This window comes from Drosophila teissieri, chromosome 4 (genome assembly GCF_016746235.2).
Source record: "Drosophila teissieri strain GT53w chromosome 4, Prin_Dtei_1.1, whole genome shotgun sequence".
In the NCBI taxonomy this organism is placed as follows: Eukaryota; Metazoa; Arthropoda; class Insecta; order Diptera; family Drosophilidae; genus Drosophila; species Drosophila teissieri.
This window is the reverse complement of record NC_053033.1, coordinates 1100270-1128180: the sequence shown is the minus strand read 5'-3', so window position 1 is coordinate 1128180 and position 27911 is coordinate 1100270. Positions and strand designations below refer to the sequence as shown.

The 27911-nt window shown below is 35.5% G+C and overlaps 1 protein-coding gene across 1 annotated transcript; it reads left to right on the top strand.

Annotated features, from left to right (window-relative positions):
- The first annotated feature begins 16104 nt into the window (after nucleotides 1-16104).
- Nucleotides 16105-26014, top strand: LOC122622886. The gene is made up of 4 exons (XM_043801529.1): nucleotides 16105-16197; nucleotides 23176-24649; nucleotides 24703-25106; nucleotides 25652-26014. The coding sequence occupies exons 1-4, from the start codon at nucleotides 16105-16107 to the stop codon at nucleotides 26012-26014; spliced, it is 2334 nt and encodes a 777-aa protein (XP_043657464.1).
- Nucleotides 26015-27911: the final 1897 nt, after the last annotated feature.

The following is a 27911-nucleotide window of genomic DNA, read 5'->3' as shown; positions in this document are numbered from 1 at the left end:
ATGAATTGCGAAACTCATTAGGATAGCAATACATAGGATGCTAAATATCCAAGTCAATTTCAAGTAAATCAAGTTAAAATTGTGTTAGTTAATTAAGTTTTTGTTATATATGTTGGAAAATCAATACAAGTGTTGAAAGCGTTACATATTTTTAATTAAGTTTCAATGAACATATTTTCTTGTTATCCTGTTTTTCAGCTACAGCTGCGCTTACCTTCGATGACCACACATTAATCCCCTTCAACACGTGTACCACCTGACATCGATTTATGTAAGTATTCCAGCTTAGTTGCAAGAGAAAAAGTAAACGAATGGTAACCTGTCGGAAATAGAGTCAAGGACAGTACTAAGTAACCTAAATACGTAATGACTAATACACGGCATTTGCATTATTAAGACTCCAAACTGCCTACTACGTATATCCATATATTTTCTGGTTTCATTGGTACAATTGGAATTTGTCTGCTCTAGCACTTGGTAATTGGCAGCCTGGCGACCGGCGATCGATAACAATAAAATTGTTAAAAGCGCAAAATGCCGCAAAGTGTGTAATTTGTTGAGCCCGAAGAGGGAGAACGTCTGACGACGGCGGCTGGAGACTATATTTGAATCATCAATGGCGTGTTTAAGCAGTTTGTCAGCGCCACGTGGCGGAAGGCTGTTTCGGGCGGGCTTTCTAGTTTGCTGGCAGCAGCAGGCGGTGGTGGGTGGCTGGTCGCACTGGTTTTGGGACACTCAAAAAAACTTCCAAAGATTGTACAAATTTCGCAGGATAGGAAAACTATGCCTATATTATAAACTATTAAATGTATAGAACAATTTTGGTTTTTATTCTGACGCTAAATTAAAATTCAAGTTTTTTTTTCAGTGCGGTTGAACGACTGCAAGAGCATCGATTATAAACGAGGATGAGGATGGACGAGGGCCGTGTGCCGGTGATGATGATGATGTAAAGCGTCAGCCCTATTCAAAAACAGCAACTCAAGCAACCTCCATACCCGTAATGCGCTGCTGGAGACGAGGTGCAGTAAATAGAGATTTAAACGCTGTACTGCTATCGGTTGGCCACTTTTCAGCTATGTGTCGCCAACGCAACACAAAGAATTAACGATAACTCCATAGCACTATCCATTCGGAATAATCAATGCATTTCAATGTTACGAGCAAATTAACAAAAATTATTGATATTACAGTAAGGTATTTTTATACCCGTTACTCGTAGAGTAAAAGGGTAATACTAGATTCGTTGAAAAGTATGTAACAGGCAGAAGGAAGCGTTTCCGACCATATAAGGTATATATATTCTTGATCTGGCCATGTCCGTCTGTCCGTCTGTCTGTCCGTCCGTATGAACGTCGAGATCTCAGGAACTACAAAAGGTAGAAAGTTGAGACTAAGCATACAGACTTCAGAGACATAGACGCAGCGCAAGCTTGTCGATTCATGTTGCCACGCCCACTGTAACGCCCACAAACCGCTCAAAACTGCCACGCCCACACTTTTAAAAAATTATTTGATATTTTTTCATTTTTGTATTAGTGTTGTAAGTTTCTATCGATTTGCCAAAAAACTTTTTGCCACGCCCACTCTAACGCCGACAAACCGCATAAATCTGCCACGCCCACACTTTTGAAAAATGTTTTGATATTTTTTCATTTTTGTATTAGTCTTCTAAATTTCTATCGATTTGCTTAAAAACTTTTTGCCACGCCCACTCTAACGCCCACAAACCGCCAAAAACTGTCAGTGCTGAAGACTCTCCTTCGCATTCCACTAGCTGAGTAACGGGTATCAGATAGTCGGGGAACTCGACTATAGCGTTCTCTCTTGTTACCTCTTCAATTTAGCTATCGATATAGGTGTAGATGCGCTGGTTTTAATACCCGCTACTATGTAGTAGAGTTAGAAAGTTCGCAACAGGATCAGGATAACTTTCAAAACCAACATTTTGGAACCTATAATTCCTACAAATTGACGCAATTGTGAAGTCTCTGTAACAGTTGATTTTTCAACTGTATAAGTTGTTGGGATAAATATCCAATCCCAACATAAGGTTAATTTTGTAAGGGCACCTTTAAGATATTATCTTCCTTCGTATAAATAATATTTTAAAAACCAGTGTAGCCACTCTGTTCCTTTCCTTACAGACCTGTTTAGTTTTAAAGTGTTTTATAAAGAAAAATGTTTAACGCTTATTGGTTACAGTTTCGTAAAAGTTGAATGAACCACCTTGGTTTCAAAAATATAAAGTAAAGTGCAAGAAGTACTAGAAGCATATCTTGTCTTGTCTTCAGTTTTTTTTTAATTTGTTGGGTATTAAAGGACTTAATAGTTGATTTTAGAGATGAACTATATATGTACTTGCTATACTAAGATATCTTTTCAAAATATATATAATCAAAGTAATAAATTAATAAGCGAGAATAAGCAAATATTAAGAATCAGATTCTGCACGCTCCTTTCTTAATTTCCCGTGCACACGCACACTCTTCCCTTCCCATTACCACTTAATAAGGGCAAGAGCAGTTAGGACCGAGGATACATATATACACACACTTTTAGTCCCTTGACGAACCCACGGTTACATATTTCCTTCGTGATGGTGCGCAGTTATTTAAAGTAATATTTCCGTATCCGGCAAATAATATGAAACGCGTGTTCCTTCTAAAGGCCTCCGCGCACCGAAGGCCGGCCATCCTGGAGTTTCGCAGTCAAATTTGTGATTTGTGAATATCGTAATCGTTAGTTCGTATGCTAATTTTTTTTAAAAAACGACAGTTTCAATTTAGTTTGTACTGCCAATAAAAGAGTGTACTAAAATTGAAACTTTCATCAACATACTTTTATTTTATTTGAAATCTAATTATACATAGATATGTATATGCTATACCTTTAAAAGTACAGCACATATGCATGTACATGCATATAATCGTCCCGCCCTTTAACCGGCGAATACGAACACAAAGATCGTGCACATTTATTCATGCACAAATCCACACACAATGCATAATTTTAATTGTTTGCTTCAAGGGTAGCGCTCAACTCTCCTCACAACACATCCCTAAGTAGGGGTTGGCTAAGGGCTATTCTTTTTTTCCATTTATCTATGTAGGGCTCGGGTGTTTAGTGTAACGATTTTGACCTCTTTTGTTTGTTACAAAACCTTGTCGGCATCGGCTGTGGTTTCTAGTAGAATCTCCTACTCTTTGTTATCTAAGCTGTACTACAGGCCCGTACTTCGTTCGTGATCTTCAATTGTTATCTCTTTTGCTTTTTTGTTTGACCTTAATCAGGATAAAATCTGTGGCTGGCGACTTTTTTAGACATTTCTTAGGTAATAAGAAAAACTTCAAGCTGCTGATATCGAGTAGTAGAATCGAGATTCTTGTCGAAGAACCCTTTTGTTTAAGGCGACACTCAGATGCGTCGACCATCAGATACCCGTTACTCAGCTACTCCCAATAGCGAACGAGAAATCTTTTTGACAAAAATTTTCCAAAATATATTCAAATTTAAAATAAATCAACAAATTTTCAATAGTGTGGGCGTTGGAGCTTTGGGCGCTTTGGGCGTTGATTGCAAATCAATAGAAATTTAAAAGACTCATAAAAAATATGAAAACATTTTTTCAAAAGTGTGGGCGTGGCAGTTTTGGGTTTTTGGGCGTTAAAGTGGGCGTGACAACATTTTGATCTTGCGCTGCGTCTTTGTTTTTGGCATCTGCATGTATAATCTTAAGATTCTAGCTCTTTTATTTTCCGATATCTCGAATTCATATATGTACATATACATAAATATGCATATAGGGTCGGTAACGCTTCCTTCTACTTTTAAGCGAATCTAAGCAGCAGGAAATATTATTAAATATTATATTAAAGACTAACAGTTAAAAACAGAAAGATTAATATATTTCCATTAACGACTGTATACGTTTTTGAGCTGTTAAGATGTGTATTTATTTTGAAGTAAAATAAAAAATCAATAAATAATCTCTTTGATATCTTTAGTTGTATGTATCTAGATTAACCTCGAGATATACAAGTGTGCATTAATTTTTATGAAAACATCAAATAAAATTTCTATTTATTCAATATACTAGTTGATAATAACTCTTAAGCGAAAACTAAAACCAATTAACCAATACATTTAAAATAGCTGAAAGTCTACAAAAATGTGGGAAATATTTTGTTCACGTATTTCCCAAGGCTGCTTAAATTTCCGACCGTAACAACACCAAAGCCTTGTTAAACGATGTTGCCTTACTTATTTTTATACATATTGGGAGTTGCCATCTCGATGTACAAGTACTCAAAATACTCAAAGCATTCAATAAAATACAAAAATCGAACAATGAAATCAAATACACTAGTGTAGAAATACGAATGTCAATTATTTTTAAATTGGATATGTAATAATAATTAGGTTTGTGTCGGAACTAAACTTTTAGCTGCGATAACAATACATACATTTTTCTCGCCAGAGCACATCTGTTTAAATCAAATGCCCTTTCCAATCGATACTAAACAAGAGAAAACGCTATAGTCGAGTTCCCCGACTATCTGATACCCGTTACTCAGCTAGTGGAAGTGCGAAGGAGAAATTTCAAGACTAACAGTTTTTGGCGGTTTGTAGGCGTTAGAGGAGGCGTGGCAAAAAGATTTTTGGAAAATCGAGAGCAATTTACAAGACTAGCAAAAATGTAAAAAATATCAAAACATTTTTCAAAAACGTGGGCGTGGTAGTTTTTGGCATCTGCATGTCTAATCTTAAGTTTCTAGCTCTTTTATTTTCCGGATTTCGACGTTCATATACATATACATAAATATGCATATAGGGTCGGTAACGCTTCATTCTACTTTTAAGCGAATCTAAGCAGCAGGAAATATTATTAAATATTATATTAAAGACTAACAGTTAAAAACAGGAAGGCTATATTTTTACATTAATATATTTCCATTAACGACTGTATACGTTTTTGAGCTGTTAAGATGGGTATTTATTTTGAAGTAAAATAAAAAATCTCGTTGATATCTTTATTTGTATGTATCTAGATTAACCTCGAGATATACAAGTGTGCATAAATTTTTATGAAAACATCAAATAAAATTTCTATTTATTCAATATACTAGTTGATAATAACTCTTAAGCGAAAACTAAAACCAATTAACCAATACAAATGTAAAAATAGCTGAAAGTCTACAAAAATGTGGGAAATATTTTGTTCACGTATTTCTCAAGGCTGCTTAAATTTTCGACCGTAACAACACCAAAGCCCTGTTAAACGATGTTACCTTACTTATTTTACATAAGAGATGGGAGTTGCCATCTCGATGTCTAGACAAGTACTCAAAATACTCAAAGCATTCAAATAAAATACAAAAATCGAACAATGAAATCAAATACACTTGTGTAAAATTAAGAATGTCAATTATTTTTAAATTGGATGTGTAATAAGAATTGGGTTTGTGTCGCAGCTAGACTTTTAGCATTGACAATAACAATACATACATTTTTCTCGCCAGAGCACATCTGTTTAAATCAAATGCCCATTCCAATCCATACTAAACAAGAGAAAACGCTATAGTCGAGTTCCCCCACTATCTGATACCCGTTACTCAGCTAGTGGAAGTGCGAAGGAGAAATTTCAAGACTAACAGTTTTTGGCGGTTTGTAGGCGTTAGAGGAGGCGTGGCAAAAAGATTTTTGGAAAATCGAGAGCAATTTACAAGACTAGCAAAAATGTAAAAAATATCAAAACATTTTTCAAAAACGTGGGCGTGGTAGTTTTTGGCATCTGCATGTCTAATCTTAAGTTTCTAGCTCTTTTATTTTCCGGATTTCGACGTTCATATACATATACATAAATATGCATATAGGGTCGGTAACGCTTCATTCTACTTTTAAGCGAATCTAAGCAGCAGGAAATATTATTAAATATTATATTAAAGACTAACAGTTAAAAACAGGAAGGCTATATTTTTACATTAATATATTTCCATTAACGACTGTATACGTTTTTGAGCTGTTAAGATGGGTATTTATTTTGAAGTAAAATAAAAAATCTCGTTGATATCTTTAGTTGTATGTATCTAGATTAACCTCGAGATATACAAGTGTGCATAAATTTTTATGAAAACATCAAATAAAATTTCTATTTATTCAATATACTAGTTGATAATAACTCTTAAGCGAAAACTAAAACCAATTAACCAATACATTTAAAATAGCTGAAAGTCTACAAAAATGTGGGAAATATTTTGTTCACGTATTTCTCAAGGCTGCTTAAATTTTCGACCGTAACAACACCAAAGCCCTGTTAAACGATGTTACCTTACTTATTTTACATAAGAGATGGGAGTTGCCATCTCGATGTCTAGACAAGTACTCAAAATACTCAAAGCATTCAAATAAAATACAAAAATCGAACAATGAAATCAAATACACTTGTGTAAAATTAAGAATGTCAATTATTTTTAAATTGGATGTGTAATAAGAATTGGGTTTGTGTCGCAGCTAAACTTTTAGCATTGACAATAACAATACATACATTTTTCTCGCCAGAGCACATCTGTTTAAATCAAATGCCCATTCCAATCCATACTAAACAAGAGAAAACGCTATAGTCGAGTTCCCCCACTATCTGATACCCGTTACTCAGCTAGTGGAAGTGCGAAGGAGAAATTTCAAGACTAATAGTTTTTGGCGGTTTGTAGGCGTTAGAGTGGGCGTGGCAAAAAGATTTTTGGCAAATCGAGAGAAATTTACAGGACTAGCAAAAATGTAAAAAAATATCAAAACATTTTTCAAAAACGTGGGCGTGGTAGCTTTGGGTGATTTGTGGGCGTGGAAAAAATTATTTAGCAAATCGATAAAAAATTAACAAGACTAATAAAAAAAGGAAAAAATATCAAAACATTTTACAAAATTATTGGTGTGGCAGTTTTGGGAGGTTTGTGGGCATTGGAGTGGGCGTGGCAACATGGGTCAACAAACTTCGTCTATGTCCCTGGAGTCAACTTTCTAGCTTTTATAGTTCCTGAGATCTCGACGTTCATACGGACGGACAGACGAAGGGATAGACGGACAAACAGAAGAATCAAGAATATACATTTTTTATATGGTCGGAAACGCTTTCTTCTGCCTGTTACATACTTAACAAATCTAGTATACCCTTCTACTCGACGGGTAACAAGAGAGAACGATATAGTCGAGTTCCCAACTTTGGCAAATCGAGAGAAATTTAAAAGACTAACAAAATAGGGAAAAGATAGTAACACATTTTTTAAAAGTTTGATCGTGTAGCTTTAGAATATATGTATATACTTTATATGGTAAAAGTATATAATTTTGTTCGTATGAATGCCTCGATTTTAAGAACTTGAAGTCGAAATTAAGCAAGCCGGTTCCAGAGACTGACGCAGCACAACGTTATTTCCAAATGTTATCATAATTTTTGTTGTTTATAATTTTTTTTCCCTACTTCTACCGAAAATGTTTAATCCACTTGCTAAGTAACGGGTATCTGATAGTCGGAAATCTCTTGTTTTTCTTAGAACAGTTACAGTCATTTTATGAATGTTAATTTTTGTTAACCGCTCTTTAAAATGTCAGTTGTACATGGATTGTGAGAGAAAAAGAACTAATGTTTTGAACACACATGCTTCTTTAACATGCTAATTAAATTCAATTCTCGTTAACTAAATATATGGGGAAAGGTAATTAAATTAAAAAACACATTCAACAGTTCAAATGTTTCAGTTTACGCTACATACTTCTAGAATCACGGGGTTAATATGACAAACTTTGTTTTTTAAAAGAGCGCACGCGCGTACTTTTGGAAACGCCCTCGAAATTGGGATAGTTGATTCTTATTGGTTTGTTTTTTCTAGTATATATATATATATTTATATATTCGTTTTCTTCTGTGGTGTATCATTTGCTTTCGGTCTCTTATTGGCTGATAAGCGGTCAAGAGTATTTTGTTCTTAGGACTTCACAAGCTGGTACCGGTATCGGATTCTCACTCCTGCTGCTTTCTTTGAACGATGCCAATACCAACGAATATGGTGTTTCATATTCAGTTTTCGCACCTTTTTCGTGTAACAATAATCTAGTCCTCAGAGAAAGTTACTGCCATGTGTTAAATTGTTTAATGAAAATCGAGTGTTTACATTAATTTATCTAACTATAAGATTAAACTTCAATAATCAGAATGATTAAGTATTTAAAAAAAGTACACATTCCAAAATATATTATAACAGTGGAAACATATTTTAAAACAAACAAATTAATAGTTTTTAAACAAATAGGCACTTAGGTTAATAAAGCGATATGAATATAATCGCAACTTGAACGTAAGCCAACAAGTGTTATCCCAAAACAAAGAAAGTAAATACATAAAATCAAACAATATTATGAATATTATATATGTATGTATATATAGTTCGTATTAATACAAAAAAGGTCGTTAACAACAGCGGGAGTGCTCAACTTTGTAGAATAATGCTTAAGCGACTTTATAGTAAACTGACTTCGGTAAGTGGCCATACAAATAATTGTAAACGATGCAACAACAATTGCATACCCCTTACTTGTAGACTATAACGGTATACAAAGGTATAAGGATTACGCGAAAAAATGTTCTAAATGCCAAAGTCTGTATGGGGCCCACATCATTAGGGGAATCTTGAATGTGTAAATGGTATTTTTTCTAACCCTTAAATACAACACCCAAACAAAATTTGTCACAGAATCTTTACCGTTGTTACATGATTTTCTATACTTCCAAGTATAAGCAACGCCTTTGTGAGGAAAAATGGTTGCTATTTTATAAAAAATAAAATATCTAAAGTCTAGAGTGGGCGTGTCAACATCAGTTACCAAACTTGGGCTACGTCTATGGCTCTGGGATCTGCATGCCTAATCTTAACTTTCTAGCTTTTATAGTTCCTGAGATCTCGACGTTCATCCGGACGGACATGGCCAGATGACTCGGCTATTGATCCTGATCAAAAATATAAATACTTTATATGGTCGGAAATGCATACGTATGCCTGTTACTTACTTTTCAATGAATCAAAGAATCTAATGATTCTTACATACCCATTGTGAATACGGGTTGTGTGATGATCCTTTTAAATAAGTTGACACAATCTCACTTAGTTATTTTTTAAGTGTTTTATCACTTTTCCGACCATATAAAGTATATATATTCTTAATCAGGATCAATAGCCGAGTCGATCTGGCCGAGATCTCAGGAACTAGAAAAGCTAGAAAGTTGAGAATAAACAAGCAGACTCCAGAGACATAGACGCAGCGCAAGTTTGTTGACCCATGTTGCCACGCCCACTCTAACGCCCGCAAGCCGCCCAAAACTGCCACGCCGACACTTTTCAAAAATGTTTTGATATTTTTTCGCTTTTTCTTAGACAAACACTTTTTGCCGCGCCCACCCTAACGCCCAAAAACCACCAAAAACTGCTAGCAAGCAGACTCTAGAGACATAGACGCAGCGCAAGTTTGTTGACCCATGTTGCCACGCCCATACTAACGCCCGCAAGCCGCCCAAAACTTCCACGCTGACACTTTTCAAAAATGTTCTGAAATTTTTTTTGCTTTTTCTTAGACAAACACTTTCTGCCGCGCCCACACTTACGCCCAAAAACCACCAAATTGAAAAATGTTTTGGTATTTTTTTACATTCTTGCTAGTTTTCTAAATTTTACGCCCACTCTAACACCCTCAAACCGCCAAAAACTGTCAGTGCCTTCGCACTTCCACTAGCTGAGTAACGGGTATCTAATAGCCGGGGAACTTGGATACTTTTGCGTCTTACATACTTTTCAACGAATCTCGTATACTCTCTTACTCTACGATTAACGAATATAAAACAAGAGAGAACACTATAGTCGAGTTCCCCGACTATCTGCAGATCGATAGATTACATGACTAAGAAAAAAATGAAAAAATTGCAATACATTTTACAAAAGTGCGGGCGTGGCAGCTTTGGGCAATTTGTGGCCGTTAGAGTGGGTGTGACAAACATTTTTTTGCAAATCGATAAACTTTTTTCAAGACTAATAAAAAAAATATCAAAACATTTTTCAAAAGTGTGGGCGTGGCAGTTTTGGGCAGTTTGTGGGCGTTAGTGGGCAACACGAATCGACAAAATTGCGCTGTGTCTATGTCTCTGGAGTCTGTATGCTTAATCCCAACTTTCTAGCTTTTGTAATTCCTGAGATCTCAGCGCTCATACGGACGGATAGACGGACATGGCTAGATCGACTCGGCTATTGATCCTGATCAAGAATATATATACTTTATGGTCGGAAACGCTTCCTTCTGCCTGTTACATACTTATCAACGAATCTAGTATACCCCTTTATTTTACGAGTAACGGGTATAAATATTTACTGGAATATATACTATATATATAACCTTATACGTTTACCGCTTACTGCTTTAAAATCTATTGTCTTAAACTATAGTTTACTCTGCAAATTCATAAAAATGTGTCACTCAACTCGGTAGTAGATTTTAATTATTGGGACAACAAGATACAGTTCAAACACCAAAATAGACAAGCCTTATGTTCTTACCAACATTCTTTGACTTCAAAAAATAACTAAAATAAAATAATATCTTTAGCATAAACGCAAACGCAAGGCTGATCTCCAGTAAAAGGAATATTTTCATTCTAACACCAAACCTTGAAATCGCTAAAGACTCTTGCGATCTCTGGGCGTTTTTAAAAACAACCCTTATTGATTCCAAATTTTTGTCGTTAATAGCAGACTCGGATCACTAGCCGTGAACGCTTTGTATGCTATTAATAGATTTAGAAACGAGAAGTTTTACCTGTTTCATATTAATACTACAACTTTATTAACACGTCAATATAAAATGACAAAAATTAGTTATTTATACTTGTTAGAAGGGATTTTAAATTGCGTAGTTGTAAAAGTCTTTGAAAAGAACATTACTTTGTCAGGAAAATACGAACATTGGAAAGTGAACGCATTTTAAAAACAAGAGAGAACGCTATAGTCGAGTTCCCCGACTATCTGATACCCGTTACTTAGCTATTCGAAGATGCGAAGCAGAGTCTTCAGCACATACAGTTTTTGGCGGTTTTGTGGGCGTTAGAGTGGGCGTGGCAAAAAGTTTTTTGGCAAATCGTTAGAAATTTACAAGACTAATACAAAAATGAAAAAATATCAAAACATTTTTCATAAGTGTGGGCGTGGCAGCTTTGGGCGGTTTGTGGGCGTTAGAGAGGGCGTGGCAAAAAGTTTTTTTGCAAATCGTTAGAAATTTACAAGACTAATATATAAATGAAAAAATATCGAAACATTTTTCAAAAGTGTGGACGTGGCAGTTTTGGGCGGTTTGTGGGCGTTAGAGTGGGCGTGGCAACATGAATCGACAAACTTGCGTCTATGCCCCTGGAGTCTGTATGCTTAATCTCAACTTTCTAGCTTTTGTAGTTCCTGAGATCTCGACGTTCATACGGACGGACAGACGGACATGGCCAAATCGACTTGGCTACTGATCCTGATCAAGAATATATATACTTTATATGGTCGGAAACACTTCCTTCTGCCTGTTACATACTTTTCAACGATTCTAGTATACCCTTTTACTCTACGAGTAACGGGTATAACAACAGGTCCTCGCATTAAAGCAATAGCAAAAATGTATCGATTGATCGAGTTTCTGATATAGATTTACATGTACATTTACATTTTCCACGGATACAAGCCCATAGCCTCAAAAGGAAAAATAATTAGTCAAGGTAAACTCAATTATCCGCACATTTCATTTTCAAATGTTAATCGTCAAGCAATTTAACCCAATTAAAGATGCATGATGTTTTACGTGTAAACAAAAGGCCATCATTGGGCCCGGTACCAGCAACGACAAGCTGTGTTGTAAAGTTTGCCCGCTCTCAAATAGAACACCTATTATTTGCCTGTTGACAGTACCCACTCAAGCGAATTATTGCCAACTCATCAGTGGGTATTTTAGTCCATTTTTTATCTACCCCATATCTGAATTTGTATCGTCAAAAGGCATATGCCTCTGAAATCAACCCCCGGAACTTCCGAAACGTAATCGTTTTCGATTTTAATAGGCGTATATGTACAATTGGATGACGAGTACACACTTCCTATTTGAAATATGAAACCTGGACAAGCAATTGAAGTGAAAGTTTGAGGCACTCCCTGGAGTAAACAACCACTCAAATTAATTAGGGATAATTGAATTCACGTTGCAAATGCGGTTTGCACCTTTTATGGTCCAAGCTTACAGATTTAATAATCTTGTCTTGATACTTACAATAAAAAAAATACCTACACCAAAAACTATGTCGATTTTTCTATTTATTTATATTCCTGTGGACCTACGGCTGCTGTGCGATATCTCAGTGGAAAACAATTTACGTAGTAACGAAGCGCTAGTAAGTGAAATTGTCTGCAATTTCTCCGATGAAAATATTTATGGACTGATGGGTCTGGAGGCGGGTAACATCATCCACAAAAAAATTAAAAAATCTTGTTAAAATTTCGCATCTATTTTTAAAATCCGATGTAACTAGTGTAACTTTTCAAAATTAAAATTTTTGTCGGCTTGTTCGATAGTATTTTTAGCGTCCTACAATAATTTTTTGCGTAAAGCTGCTCGAAATAGAAACATTAGTAGCTGGTTACTCCTCTCTAAATTAGGTATTATATTATACATTTTTTTATATATAGTAATTAATAATAAAAACAAGAGAGAACGCTAAAATCGAGTTCCCCGACTATCTCATACCCGTTACTCAGCTATTTGAAGTGCGAAGGAGAGTTTTTAGCACTGAATGTTTTTGGCGGTTTGTGGGCGTTAGAGTGGGCGTTGCAAAAAGGTTTTTGGCAAATCGATAGAAATTTACAAGACTAATACAAAAATGAAAAAATATCACAACTTTTTTCAAAAGTGTGGGCGTGGCAGCTTTGGGCTGTTTGTGGGCGTGGCAAAAAGTTTTTTGGAAAATCGAGAGAAATTTGCAAGACTAATACAACTATGAAAAAATATCAAAACAAATTTTAGAATTGTGGGCGTGGCAGTATTGGGCGGTTTGTGGGCTTTAGAGTGGGCGTGGCAAAAAGTTTTTTGGTAAATCGAAAGAAATTTGCAAGACTAATAAAACTATGAAAAAATATCAAAACATGTTTTAAAAGTGTGGGCGTGGCAGTATTGGGCGGTTTGTGGGCGTTAGAGTGGGCGTGGCAAAAAGTTTTTCTGCAAATCGATAGATATTCACAAGACTAATAATAAAATGAAAAAATATCAGAACCAACTTGCACTGCGTCTATGTCCCTGGAGTCCTCATGCTCAATCTCAACTTTCTAGCTTTAATGGTTCCTGAGATCTCGACGTTCATACGGACAGACAGACGGACGGACGGACAGACGGACATGGCCAGATCGACTCGGCTATTGATCCTGATCAAGAATATATATACTTTATATGGTCGGAAACGCTTCCTTCTGCCTGTTACATACTTTTCAACGAATCTAGTATACCCTTTTACTCTACGAGTAACGAGTATAAAAATATCAAAACCTTTTACAAAAGTGTGGGTGTGGCAGTTTTGGGCGGTTTGTGGGCGTTAGGGTGGGAGTGGCAAAAACTTGTTCTGCATATCGATAGAAATTTGCAAGACTAATGCAAAAATGACAAAATATTAAAACATTTTTCAAAAGTGTGGGCGTGACAGTTTTGGGCGGTTTGTGGGCGTTGTAGTGGGCGTGGCAACATGAATCGATAAACTTGCGCTACGTCTAGGTCTCTGGAGTCTGCATGCTTAATCTCAACTTTCTAGATTTTATAGTTCCTGAGATCTCGACGTTCATACGGACGGACAGACGGACATGGTCATATCAACTCGGCTATTGATCATGATGAAGAATATATACACTTTATATGGTCGGAAACGCTTTCTTCTGCCTGTTATATACTTTTCAACGAATCTAATATACCATTTTACTCTACGAGTAACGGGTATAACAAATAAAATAATTGAAAAATATCAAAACAGTTTTCAAAAGTGTGGTACAGTATTTGGCGGTTTGTGGGCCTGGCAGCATGGGTCAACAAACTTGCGCTGCGTCTATGTCTCTGGAGTCAGCATGCTTAATCTTAACTTTCTAGCTTTTATAGTTCCCCAAGTTCCCCAACTATCCAACAAAAAAAAAAAAAACAAATTCCCAGAAGATTGGGCGTGGCAGTTTGAGGGCTTTAGAGCAGGCACGAAAAAAAGTTTTTTGGAAATCGAGAAAAGATTACGTCTAACAAAAAATATCAAAACATTTTTTAATAGTGTGGACGTGACAGTTTTTGCAGTAAGAGTGGGCGTGGCAAAAAGTTTTTTTGCAAATCGATAGAAATTTACCAGATTAATAAGGAAATGAAAAAATATCATAACATTTTTCAAAAGTGTGGGCGTTGCAGTTTTCGATACTCGTTTTATTATTTGATTTCTAATTTCTATCGGAATTATAACGGGTATCTGATAGATGTGGAACTCTACTATTGCGTTCTATATTGTTATATATAAATAATAAGCAAAATGTGAATAATAAAACAAAATTTGAAGCTCCCTCTTACAAACAACCCCGCCTTTAATGCGTTAAACCTCAGGCACTCGTCCCTGCTTAGTCGATTTTGATCGAAAGTTGGAGTACATCTGCCAGATTGTTAACAATCTGCCGTTTTTCTAAATACTAACATAATTTTGTCATTATTTACCTCACTGGTTTGTAATTCGTTCAACCCTCGGATTCCCCAGAAGTTTCGGAATACCGTAATCATTTGTTTCGCCTTCCGTTTGCAATTTAAGCGTGGGCATGTAGTTACAAAGGCATTAAGCCTAACAATCTGTACTTTATAACTTTTTTGCTAACCTTATTATCTCTAACGAAATGGTCTCCAGGGACAGGCTCCTTTTCAATTATGCTATTCACACGCATCCTATAATTGAATAAGGGAGTTTTCACGTTACGAATAAATTTGTAGTAAAAGTTAATACTAATGTGTTTAGAAAATTTCTTTCTTTATACCCTTGCAGAGGGTATATCGATTTCAGCCAGCTTGCATCGCAGTGATGGAGACAGTTATGTCCGTCAGTTTTAAATATTTATAAATTAAACTTTCTTGAAAAGTACGCAACATGTTGAAACTAGACATTCCGATTCTGGTGACGCCTCAACTTAGTTGAAGTTTTTAATTTACTGGGACCACAAGATACGGTTCAATACACAAGCATTTGGAACACAGTGAAGCAGTCTCCCTTTCTGTAGTTTTCAGTTTTCAAGATTTCTGCATGAAACTTTCCCAAACGTCTTATTATACCCGTTACTCGTAGAGTAAAAGGGTATAGTTGATTCGTTAAAAAGTATGTAACAGGCAAAAGGAAGCGTTTCCGACCATATAAAGTATATATATTCTTGATCAGGATCAATAGCCGAGTCGATCTGGCCACGTCCGTCTGTCCGTCCGTCTGTCTGTCCGTCTGTCTGTCTGTCTGTCCGTCTGTCTATCCGTCCGTATGAACGTCGAGATCTCAGGAACTATAAAAGCTAGAAAGTTGGGATTAAGCATACAGACTCCAGCGACATAGACGCAGCATGTTGCTAACGCCCACAAACCGCCCAAAACTGCCACGCCCACACTTTTGAAAAATGTTTTGATATTTTTTCATTTTCTTTTTAGTATTGTCAATTTCTATTGATCTGCAGAAAAACTATTTGCCACGCCCACTCTAACGCCCACAAACCGACAAAAACAGTCAGTGTTGTAATTTCTCTTCGCTCTTTACGGGTATCAGATAGTCGGGGAACCCGACTATAGCGTTCTCTCTTGATTTTATTGTAAGTTATTTTATTTATAAGTCGGATAAATACATACATATTTACATAAGTATGATACATATTTTCTCACGTTAACCTTTCATGCTAGTACAGTTACAATTTATTTAAAAATACCTTCTTAGCAAGGTCGCCTATGGCTAAGAATATGTTAACAAGATATGTTTATTGAAAATATTTTCAGCAGCTTTTTTAAATGGCTTTAAATAAAAGTGTTCAAATGACTTCCCTATCGGTGACTCACTTTGATGGGATGGAAAACTGCCAAACGCCTCAAAGGTCAAATCACGTACGTACTTTAATATTTTCCAGATGTAAGAAAGCTGTGTCGGTGCTCAAGGGGGAAACTTCCTTTAGACATTTAAAACAAATTTTGTTTATTATTTTAATCGATTGGTATATAGCCTGAGAATATTGTGTCAAAGTTTAAAAAGCTTATTCTCGAAAGAGCTGCCTTCCGGAAGTTACTGGCGCCGAGCTAGTCTTTCCATAAGCGCAAACTTAAAACTTTTTTTCTTGTAACCTTGTTTTTACACTTGTGTAAGTGATAACAAAAAACCACTGAACCGATTTTAATCTCTAGCATTCATTTTAAAGAGAATAAGCAATTGTTCTATATAGCTTTTAAAAACAAAAATTTTTTAGACTCTTTTTGACAGAAATTACAATGAAATTTTTTGTGAAAATCACGAATTTTGATTTTCGGAGCCTGTTGTACACAAATTATAATGTCTGCGGCGATATGACTTCCAGACCCTTGTAAAATTTGTTGAAAACCAATTTTCACTTTTGAAATAACAAATTTTTATATTACCCCAGGCGTTACTCTAAATAAATATTGTATAGATATAAAAAGAATTGTCTTCATATCCCTACAAAGCGACTGCAATAAAGACCTTTTTCTTCGGCCTCTAAAGGTCTAACCTCTAACGGTTAATTATTGTTGAGAAGATTTATTTACGTTTTGAAACCTTAAAAGGAAAAAAAACACCCTGAGGCCAAAATTTAATTTTTTTTAGGAACCTTTGCGAGCTTACATAAAATATATTTAAATTGTATATAAATGCATCCCTGACTTTTATAAAAGTGGACAATATTGCGCCATTAAGATTTAACACTTTAAAAGAATCTTTATGAATGGTCGTCCAAAAATAGAGACGTGCGTGCCAGTCGTATGCGTTTTCTTGAAAAACAATTGTAGGTTAACGTTAGAGTCAACAGGGTTATTTCAACAAAATAAATGCGTTTACAAGGTTATTGATTTCCTCTGGTATTATAATTAAGTAATATAACCGTTACTCGTAGAGTCAAAGGATATACTAGATTCGAGTCTTCTAAACTTCTTCCGATTTTCCAAAAATCTTTTTTCCACGCACACTCTAACGCCCACAAACCGACAAAAACTGTCAGTGTGGAAATTTCTCCTTCGCACTTCCACTAGCTGAGTAACGGGTATCAGGTAGTCGGGGAACTCGACTATAGCGTTCTCTCTTATTTCATTTTTATTATTTGTCTTGCCAATTTTTATCGATATGACTGAAATATTTTTGATGACGCCTACACTTTTGAAATTTTTGTAGTATTTTACTTTCTAAATTATAGGATATGCTTTTTACGCAATCTGATCTGATGGCGTTGTCACTTATATATATTATTATTTTTCAAATTAAATTGTTAAACTGTATGTAACAGAAAAACCATGGCCTAAAATGTTACAAAACGGTCTACAATTTTAAGTTTATGTAATGCATGGACTTCAATTTAAGGTAATTCGATAGCTTATAAATCATAGTGTGATATATATATGTATATATATATACGCCGCAGAGTGCATATTTGTTAACATATGATGTGTTTGCATTGTAAGCGTGCAGTTCTTTGAGTATTTCCTTATGGGCAATTACTCATTTCTTATTGTTATTTTTTGGCAAATCGTTAGAAATTTAGAAGACTAATATAACAAATGAAAGAATATTAAAACATTTTTAAAAAGTGTTGGCGTGGCAGTTTTGGGCGTCTATGTCTCTGGAAGCTTCATGTATAATCTCAACATTCTATCTTCTGTAGTTCCTAGGATCGACGCGTTCATACGGACGGACGGACATGGCCAGTTCGACTCGGCTAATGATAATATACATATATACTTTATATGGACGGAAACGCTTACAACTGCCTGTAAAATACTTTTCAAGGAATCTATTATAACCTTTTACTGGGATTAATTGGATAAAATATATTGAGTTATTGACCTATTACCTAAAAAAATGACATTTAGTATATTTAGCCTTCCTTAGATCAATGCATTACCTTGTCATTAGCCTACAATTTGTCTTTTATCGAAGGAAGCGTTTCCGACCCTTTGCAGTATATACATATGTACTTGTTTAGAATCATTAGCCGAGTTAATCTAACCATGTCCATTTGGAATTTTATAGATACTTTATGGATCAGTAAACAATTTTCTATTATAGTTTATTAAGATAAGGCTGTTTTGGAAAAAAAAACAATTGACAAATTTTATCGTTTGGTTCAGGGACTAGTGCTAGTTTGAATTTATTTTCTCAGTGTGTTAGATCAATTTAAAAAAAACTTTTAAGGGTGCAAATCGAATTTAAGTATAACAAATCTATCCCTTGAGGAATTATTTTCTACGTGGTTAGATTTATGTCCGCCTGACAAAAAGTTTAAAAATCATGACGGTAAAAACAACGTATGAAAAATAACCACCGGAGAATGGATGGGCAACAACAAATTTTGGTCTTTTAAAAACAAAATAACTCTGTTTTGTTACTTAAACATAATTTAATATACTATGCGGCTATGATTAATACTAATATGATTAATATGATTAACTAAAAAAATAAATTGCCTTAGGAAAAAGATTTGTAAGAAATTTGGTAAAATCACAGTGTTTTTTTTTGTTTGAAAAAGTTGTGCTAAACAATATAGAATATTATATGTTACATGACTTCATTTTTACTAGTTCCGGTATTTTAGTGTAGAAAAATGTACTTTTGAAACATATTAATACCGCCATTATACACAATAGTTTTATACTCGCAGAGAAAAGGTATTTAAAGAATTATTAAAAAAATATGTAACCATGTTCACACATATATTCTTTATCAGTACCACCAGTCAGCCGAGTCTTTCCCATACATAAAAGCAAACCTGTTTCAAATCGATTAATTAAAAGATATCCATTAATAATTAAATAGGGAGACTAAATATATAACTGAATAACTTAGCTTATGCTACTTTCTATGAAAGATAATTGTAATGTAGTTTAAATTTGTGATTAATGTGTAAAAACTGTCAATCACAATACTTTTGAATTCAGCTATACTAATTCCTTCAGTATACACTGCTATGAAGCATTTTTGTTTAGTATTCCTCCTAGTAACATGTAGATATGTCTACATGTTTGATTTCCTAAATCAATTATTTAAAACAGAAATCTTTGAAAAATTGTTTTATGCGAACTAGAAGAATAAGAATGTCGCGATATTATAAATGTTAAGTATCTGGACCGTTACCCATCAGGGTTTGGGAAACAAAACGAAGTGGTAATTACAAAAATTTGTTTACTTTTTCGAAAAAGTGTTAATTTTTTCTAGACTATTTTTATACCCGTTATACTGATAGAGGTATATGTATATACTAGATTCGTTGAAAAGTATTTAACAGGCAGAAGGAAGCGTTTCCGACTATAGCGGTGTCGATCTGGCCATGTCGGTCTGTCTGTCCATATTAACGTCGAGATCTCAGGAACTATAAAAGCTAGAGAGTTCAGATTAAGCATTTATCGGTATTGTAAATTTCAATCGAGCTTCAGAAAAGCTTTTTGCCACGCCCACTCTAACGCCCACAACTGTCACGCCCACACTTTTGAAAAATGTTTTGATATCTTTTCACATAATTGTTAGTCTTGTAAATTTCTCTCGATTTGAGCTGAGTAACGGGTTTCAGATAGTCGGGGAACTCTACTATAGCGTTCTCTCCTGTTTTTTAATAGGGTTCAGTTAAGCAATCTTCGATGTCAGCTGACAGTTCTCGAGTGTTTTATGTTCAGTTTGGTTTGGCAATTCATGATGAATAGGTTAACAGCTGAGCAGCAATACCAAATCGTTTAAGTTTATTTCGAAAACAAGAGAGAACGCTATAGTCGAGTTCCCCGACTATCTGATACCCGTTACTCAGCTAGTGGAAGTGCGAAGGAGAGTCTTCAACACTGACAGTTTTTGGCGGTTTGTGGGCGTTAGAGTGGGCGTGGCAAAAAGTTTTTTGGCAAATCGATAGAAATTTACAAATCTAATACAAAAATGAAAAAATATTAAAACATTAAAACGGTTTGTGGGCGTTAGAGTGGGCGTGGCAACATGAATCAACAAACTTGCGCTGCGTCTATGTCTCTGGAGTCTGTATGTTTAATCTCAACTTTCTAGCTTTTGTGGTTCCTGAGATCTCGAAGTTCATACGGACAGACGGACAGACGGACGGACAGACGGACATGGCCAGATCGACTCGGCTACTGATCCTGATCAAGAATATATATACTTTATATGGTCGGAAACGCTTCCTTCTGCCTGTTACATACTTTTCAACGAATCTAGTATACCCTTTTACTCTACGAGTAACGGGTATAATCAGAGGTCGTTTGTGAAGGTGCACTGTTTGCTTCTTCCGTTTAATGGTGCTCATAATCGGCCATCAATTCAGACTGTGCGCAATACTGTCGAGAAGTTTCGCACCCAATTTACTGATTTGGACCTCCGGCCACCGACTAGACTTCGCACTGATGAAAATATTGCGGCCGTTGAGGCCATTGTAAAAGAAGACCCGAAAACATTGGTCGAGAATTGGACTACCAGGATGCAGTTTCTAAAAAACTCACGTGGTGGCCATTTGCCCAAGCGTAGCAATATTGCTAATTTCAGCAGACAACAATTTTTCTACCATTTTTGTGAGTCGGCATGATGTAAAAATACTCTTAGATAATGGTGACAATGGTCGCATTGTAAGAGGGAGAAGAAGACTCGAAATATAGTTTTTATGAAAATAGGGGAAGACTCCATCAATGTAGCGGAATCAATAACGGTGCAGTATAGCAATATATAGTAATATTTAAAGACGCAATATTGAAAATTTCCGGAATCTTGCGTAAAATAGTATTACTAATATTCCTAATTCCCAATAAATTCCAGACCACAGCCGACTCACAGTTAGTAGAGAAATAGGAAGCAAATAGCATCAGAGTTAGCTGAAATGTTCCCATATGTCATAGCTGAAGGTATTAACGAAGATTTCATTTTGGAATTAATAAAGCGCCAGAATGTGTAGGACTTGGCCTTGAGGCAATTTTTAACATCAGAGATATACGGATTATATAGAATTTATTCAGGATTCCCATCAACTGGATTACCCCATTGGACAAACCTCTTATAAAATTTGTTTTTAAGATTATGTAACTTCTGAAGGCCTTTTGTGTACCACGAACGTGGTTCAAGTATAGCTGTCAAGAGTCGATATGAGGACCGATAAGAAGTTGGTATGGTTAAATTCCAGGCAATCATTCAAAAGTTTAGAGACGCACTCTAATGATAATATAGCATATAAGTCTGCATTACTAGGATTTAATTTAGAAATTAAATTAAACAAGAGAGAACGCTATAGTCGAGTTCCCCGACTATCTGATACCCGTTACTCAGCTAGTGGAAGTGCGAAAGAGAGTCTTCAGCACATACAGTTTTTGGCGGTTTTGTGGGCGTTAGAGTGGGCGTGGTAAAAATTATTTTGGCAAATCGATAGAAATTTACAAGACTAATACAAAAATGAAAAAATATAAAAACATCTTTCAAAAGTGTGGGCGTGGCAGCTTTGGGCGGTTTGTGGGCGTTAGAGAGGGCGTGGCAACATGAATCGACAAACTTGCGCTGCGTCTATGTCCCTGGAGTCTGTATGCTTAATGTCAACATTCTACCTTTTGTAGTTCCTGAGATCTCGACGTTCATACGGACGGACAGACGGACATGGCCAAATCGACTGGGCTACTGATCCTGATTAAGAATATATATACTTTATATGGTCGGAAACGCTTCCTTCTGCCTGTTACATACTTTTCAACGAATCTAGTATACCCTTTTACTCTACGAGTAACGGGTATAAAAACTTTAAAAAATTTAGAAACTCAAATGTTAAAACATAATAACTGGTGATGTACATCACAACAAAAAATAGTGCATTCGGCCAGATAACTGGTATAAATTGCCTTTTGTAATTGGATTTTCTTTAACATTTTCTCATATTTCATATTGACGTTAACCGTTGCTATAGACGGCTCACGGAAGGCGATTTCCAATTTAGAATTGAACTCTAGATAAAGTCTTTTTAGTTGTTTTATTTCATCCACTCATCAGACTTTGAGTGCGCGTCATTGCTCACTACACAGCTATCACACTGCCAGAGTAGATTTGGCATGTTAATGACTAATTTAATAGCCTTTTCCTTTAAATCGCCACAAGTATCTTTAATCTTAATCTGGTTTAGCTGGAAAACACTTTTAAAAATATATATTTCCCACCATGACTTATCACACTGCCAGAGTAGATTTGGCATGTTAATGACTAATTTAATAGCCTTTTCCTTTAAATCGCCACAAGTATCTTTAATCTTAATCTGGTTTAGCTGGAAAACACTTTTAAAAATATATATTTCCCACCATGACTTATAAACACCTGGGGTTAAAGCAATATGTTTTCATTCAATGCTATTCACAAGTATTTTGTCTAATTCAAAAAGACAAAAACTATGCAATATTTAATTCAATTTTACTATATTTATATAACTATATACATATATTGAAAAGTATGTAACAGGCAGAAGGAAGCGTTTCCGACCATATAAAGTATATATATTCTTGATCAAGATCAATAGCCGAGTCGATCTGGCCACGTCCGTCTGTCCGTATGAACGTCGAGATGTCAGGAAAGGTGGGCGTAACAGTTTTGGGCGGTGCCTAAAATGTTTTTCAATGGTAAGGTGGTGGGTGTGGCAATTTTTTCTAGTCTGTAGAATCTTCATTCTTAATCTGAACTTTATTGTTTTATAGTTTCCGTGATCATTCATACGGACATACAGGCGGACGTACGGGATGGAAACGCTTCCATCACTATTTACATATATTTTTAATCGAACAAAGTTTACCCTATTACAGACATAAATTTTATACTTTTTAAATTTGTAAATAATGAAAGCCTTATATTTGTAGGTTAGCTCCGTTTTGCTGTACGGAGTGCAAATTGTATCCTTGCACATTGAAGGTCAAGAGCGCCTTTGCTTGGCGCAAATCTCAAATACATTATTAAAACAGTTCAGTTATAACGAGATACATAACAGGAGAGTTGCTCTTGGCATTACTTGTGTACAATGTACACCCGTGCAATTGGAAATATTGAGAAGAGCTGGCGCAATGCCAGTAAGTTCACGACGATGTGGCATGATAACCCGCAGAGAAGCGGAGCGTCTATGCAAGAGTTTTTTGGGCGACAATACACCACCACGACTACCTGACGACTTCGCATTCAACGTCCAGCACAAATGTGCTTGGGGCTGTCGCGGATCCTTTCTACCCTCGCGTTACAACTCATCAAGGGCTAAGTGCATTAAGTGTTCATATTGCGGAATGTTTTTCTCGCCAAATAAATTTATTTTCCACTCACATCGCATAACAACTAATGACAGGTACGTTCAGCCCGATGCAGCGAATTTTAATTCCTGGCGTCGGCATATGTCTCTGAGTGGAAATGACTACGATGAAAAAATAATTCATGCATGGGAAGATGTCAAAGCCATGTTTAATGGCGGGACAAGAAAGCGACTTGTTGGTGGCAGTGCTAATAATCGAAATCCTGGCTCACCGACGCCATCCACGGCGGTAAGTTCGGGAGTTGGCAGCAGTTCATGTGGCTCCCCAACGAATTTCGAAAGAGATGACAAGGAAATCGACGGGGAATCGGAGTCCTCGCTCCCACAGCGCCCGATGGACAGCCAGTACAACTACGGTACTGTAGCTGCAGCCGCTGCAGTAGTTGGAGTAACGGCGGTAGCAGCTGCAACTGTTGGCGTTCCCTTTAACTTACATGGCTCAACCGTCCTATCACCTCTGCATTCCCTTCGCAATGAACGTGATCTTTCTATAATGCCAATTTCCAGGAACTTTGTAGTGGACTACATGTGGCAGCAGAAGGACCAACATTATCCACAACCTTACTCAAGAAAAATCCCCAGCGGCGACAACAGTGACTCAAGCCTGGACTTTGATTCCTGTTCTCGGTCTTGGGTTAGACCAGACACAAACAATCCATTACCAAATGCGAATCCAGTTCGAACCCTGGATAGTTGTTTTAATATCAAAAACGAGTCCCATTCATCAATTTATGGTATTATTAAGAACCGTAAGCTCTCTGGAGTGGCAAACAGTGGGCTTAACCTGTCCGATTATAACATTCCTTCCATTCTTAATTGCTCCGCGTTTAAACCAGTTGTCGCTTCGACAGCCATCGTGTCAACTTCCTTGTACACAAGATCTAATGATTCAAAACGAACTGATTATGACCACCCAACACAATCTACAAGAACTACAACGGTTTTAACCCACGATAGTATTTCAGGCTCTTCCCACCAGATAGTAGGTCATGAAACTTTTTCGCCAATCTTAGGAAAAATTCAGTCTAACCCGGAAAGTAAGCGAAAGTTTCATGTTGCACCAATATTATTATAATAAATCTATTTTCAGAGAAATCAATTGCTTCTCTTTTAGCAAACAGTGTAACCAGAAATGCAGATGATAATGATGATGACGACGAAGTTGTAGACATCGAGACAACTGAAGATGAAGGGAAATTCGAAGTTCAACAGGCTGACGCCCCCAAAACACCAGCCGACGTTATATCTGGAAGCGAAAGTACCAGCCGTTCTCCGTCTACAAGTACAAATATAGATGTAGAGGCAGATGTCGATGTAGATGTAGATATCATTACAACAGATTCTGAGCACCAACTAGAGTTAAATGTCGGCCGAAGCTCAACTGGGAACACAAATCATTCCCTATCTGGTTTCCAAACTGAGAAAATAAAAATGTCAGATTTGTCTCCCAAAACAAAAGCGAGGCTCGGCGATAATGAAGCTAATACTTTAAAGGCAAGTAACAATATTACAAAGAAAACGGCAGAACAATTAGATGTTACTATTAAACAGCTATTGTAAAAGTGAGGTGTCTTTTTATTGGGACTGCTTATAGTTGTAACAATCAATATTTGCAAATTATTTTTTTTACGATTTTTGTTGGCAACACTTTTGGAAAAAGAGTTAAGTTCAGGTGTGGTTATATCATACTTTTATACAAAAGTTTTTATTTATTATTATTATTATTTATTAAATAAGTTAAATTTGTTGTGCACTACTTTATCATCAAAAACAAACAAACAATTTAGGAATTCTAGCTAAATTCCGTTAGTTAGCTAGTCATTTTCCGACTGTTCCAATGGTAGCCATATGCTATAGTCGTCCGAGATGTATCAAATTAAAAATTATGTAGGAGTTTATTTAGTTAAACTTTTAAATATCTATTTAAAGAGCCGACCATCATGTAAGGAGTATTTATGAGCGGAAACAAACGAACGGAAATACATATATTGTAACATTATATTGTTCAAAAAAAATTTGTTTAATATCTTTCTTCTTAGGGTGCAAAAGGAATTAATGGACATTTAAAAATTTTAACTCAACGAAAAAAAGACAAAATCCAGAGGGATCTTGGAAGTCTTTCAAAGAGAACCGTAACAAAATGTGTTAGCGAGAAATCGCTTTTAAAAAACTTAGCAGCTAATGAGCTATCATCCAGTTTGCAAATTCAACAGAAAGTTGCCTTCCCAGTATTTTTAAAATCACACTTGCATTCTTTTCGTCCGCAAAAAACTCAGCAAGCGGTATCCTTTAGCCCCAACTCTGTGGCGGGGTCCAATAAATGGAGTTATCCAGTCGGCAACGTTGAACCATTATGTTGTTACCAAACTTCTGGAAATAAAAACTGTCTAGAATTTAAGTAATTTTTGAAGAAATAAAAAATCACTTAGAAGTAAGAAAATTTATCTATTTCATTAATTAAAAAGATCTTAACGCTATACTCCATGTAAGAAATTGATCAGAAATAAATCATTTTCAAAAGCACAGCAATAATAAAAAAAAATAAAAAATAATAAAATTATTTTATAAAAAAAAATTGGATATTATAGTACACACAAAAATATAATATATAATTCAAATTGCTACACTTTATGTTTAATTGATGTTTAATTTAAAAAAGGGTTAAACTTCTGGAATCAATATAAATAAAACATGTTTAAAAACAAAACGTAAAGCTGGTGTCGCTTCGTTTAGGAAAGGTTGGCAATAAATATTACCTGATCAAAACTGTATATACTTTTTAAGGTCGGAAAAGCTTTCTTCTACCTGTTACATACTTTTAAACGAAGCTAATATAACCTCTTCCATACGAGTATCGGTACGTTTTATCAATTTTTTGCCGAAAACTTGAAATTTAACACACAGTTTTATAAAGTCTCTTAACGAAATTTAAACTTATGCGAACTGGTTTTAGCCATAGTAATGAGGTAAGCTTAACCAAACAGTGGGAAATTAATATTCTCTCCAAAAATTAAATGTTTTAAAATATTTACTCGTACAGATTCTGACAGTACTTCTGTATTTAATAATGACCGATAATGTTCATATGCACGTCAATATTAACTCTTGTTTAATAGTTTATCTTATAATACTCACCCTTAAATGTTTAATAATTTCACATGGCCCATACATTTGGAAACTACATTTGTTTATATCTTTTTTCATTTAATTAATACAGTATGCTTTAGAGTTTTGGGTTTGTTGATATATTTTCATACTGGATTTTATTATTTATATTAATAGGTAGCAATTCCAGAGGTCTTCCCTCCCTGCCGATTATATTTAATTTAAAAAAAACAAGAAAGAGCGCTATAGTCGAGTTCCCGTTATTCACGAGGGAAAAATGTCCACATTGACAGTTTTTGGCGGTTTGTGAGCGTTAGAGTGGGCGTGGCAAAAATATTTTTGGCTAATCGAGAGAAATTTTCAAGAGTAACAAACATGTGAAAAAATATCAAAACATTTTTCAAAAGTGTGGACCCACTATAACGCCCAAACTGCTACGCCCACACTTAATTTAAAAAGGTTTCGATATTTTTTCATTTATGTATTAGTTTTGTAAATTTCTATAGATTTTTTTGCCTCGCCCACTCTATCGCCCACAACGCCCACAATCACTTTTGAAAAGTGATTTGATATTTTTTCTCGTTTTGGTTATTTTTGTAAATTAAAATTGAATCATTCGATGTTCTTGGATGATCAAACAACTTAATTCCTTTTTAAGTGAATTAAATGTACCTTCCATGTTTTTGATCATAAAAAGCATGTTGATCATATAATAAGGCAATAGTGAAATTAGTATATAATGAATGGAGAAGTTATCATAGTTTTTTTTTATATTTTCTAGACAGCGTGCACGAAGACCATTGCCGAAGTATAGCTTGCGGACACGGCGGACGTTGTCCCTTCCAAAATGAAAATGTCATGTTGTTATATGATATTTATATGTAACGATTGTCCATTGCTGAAGTCGAAATAGAAATTACCATGACGGTTGGCATGAAATTATCATCAATAACATTAGTAGTTGTCATTTGGAAGCAATTAATATATTTCTGACTAAGAAATGTTTTGAAACTGGACCATCATCTGACAGGAGAGATTGCAATGGCTCTGTTGGAGGCTATAATTGTGGTAGAACGACTTTTCCATCAGCACAGCACAGCCCTTGCGTCTCTTTTAGGAATTGGCGTGGGTTACAAAGCTAACATAAGACATCCATCGCATCGATATCAATGCTTTGCATTGTGCCATCTATGT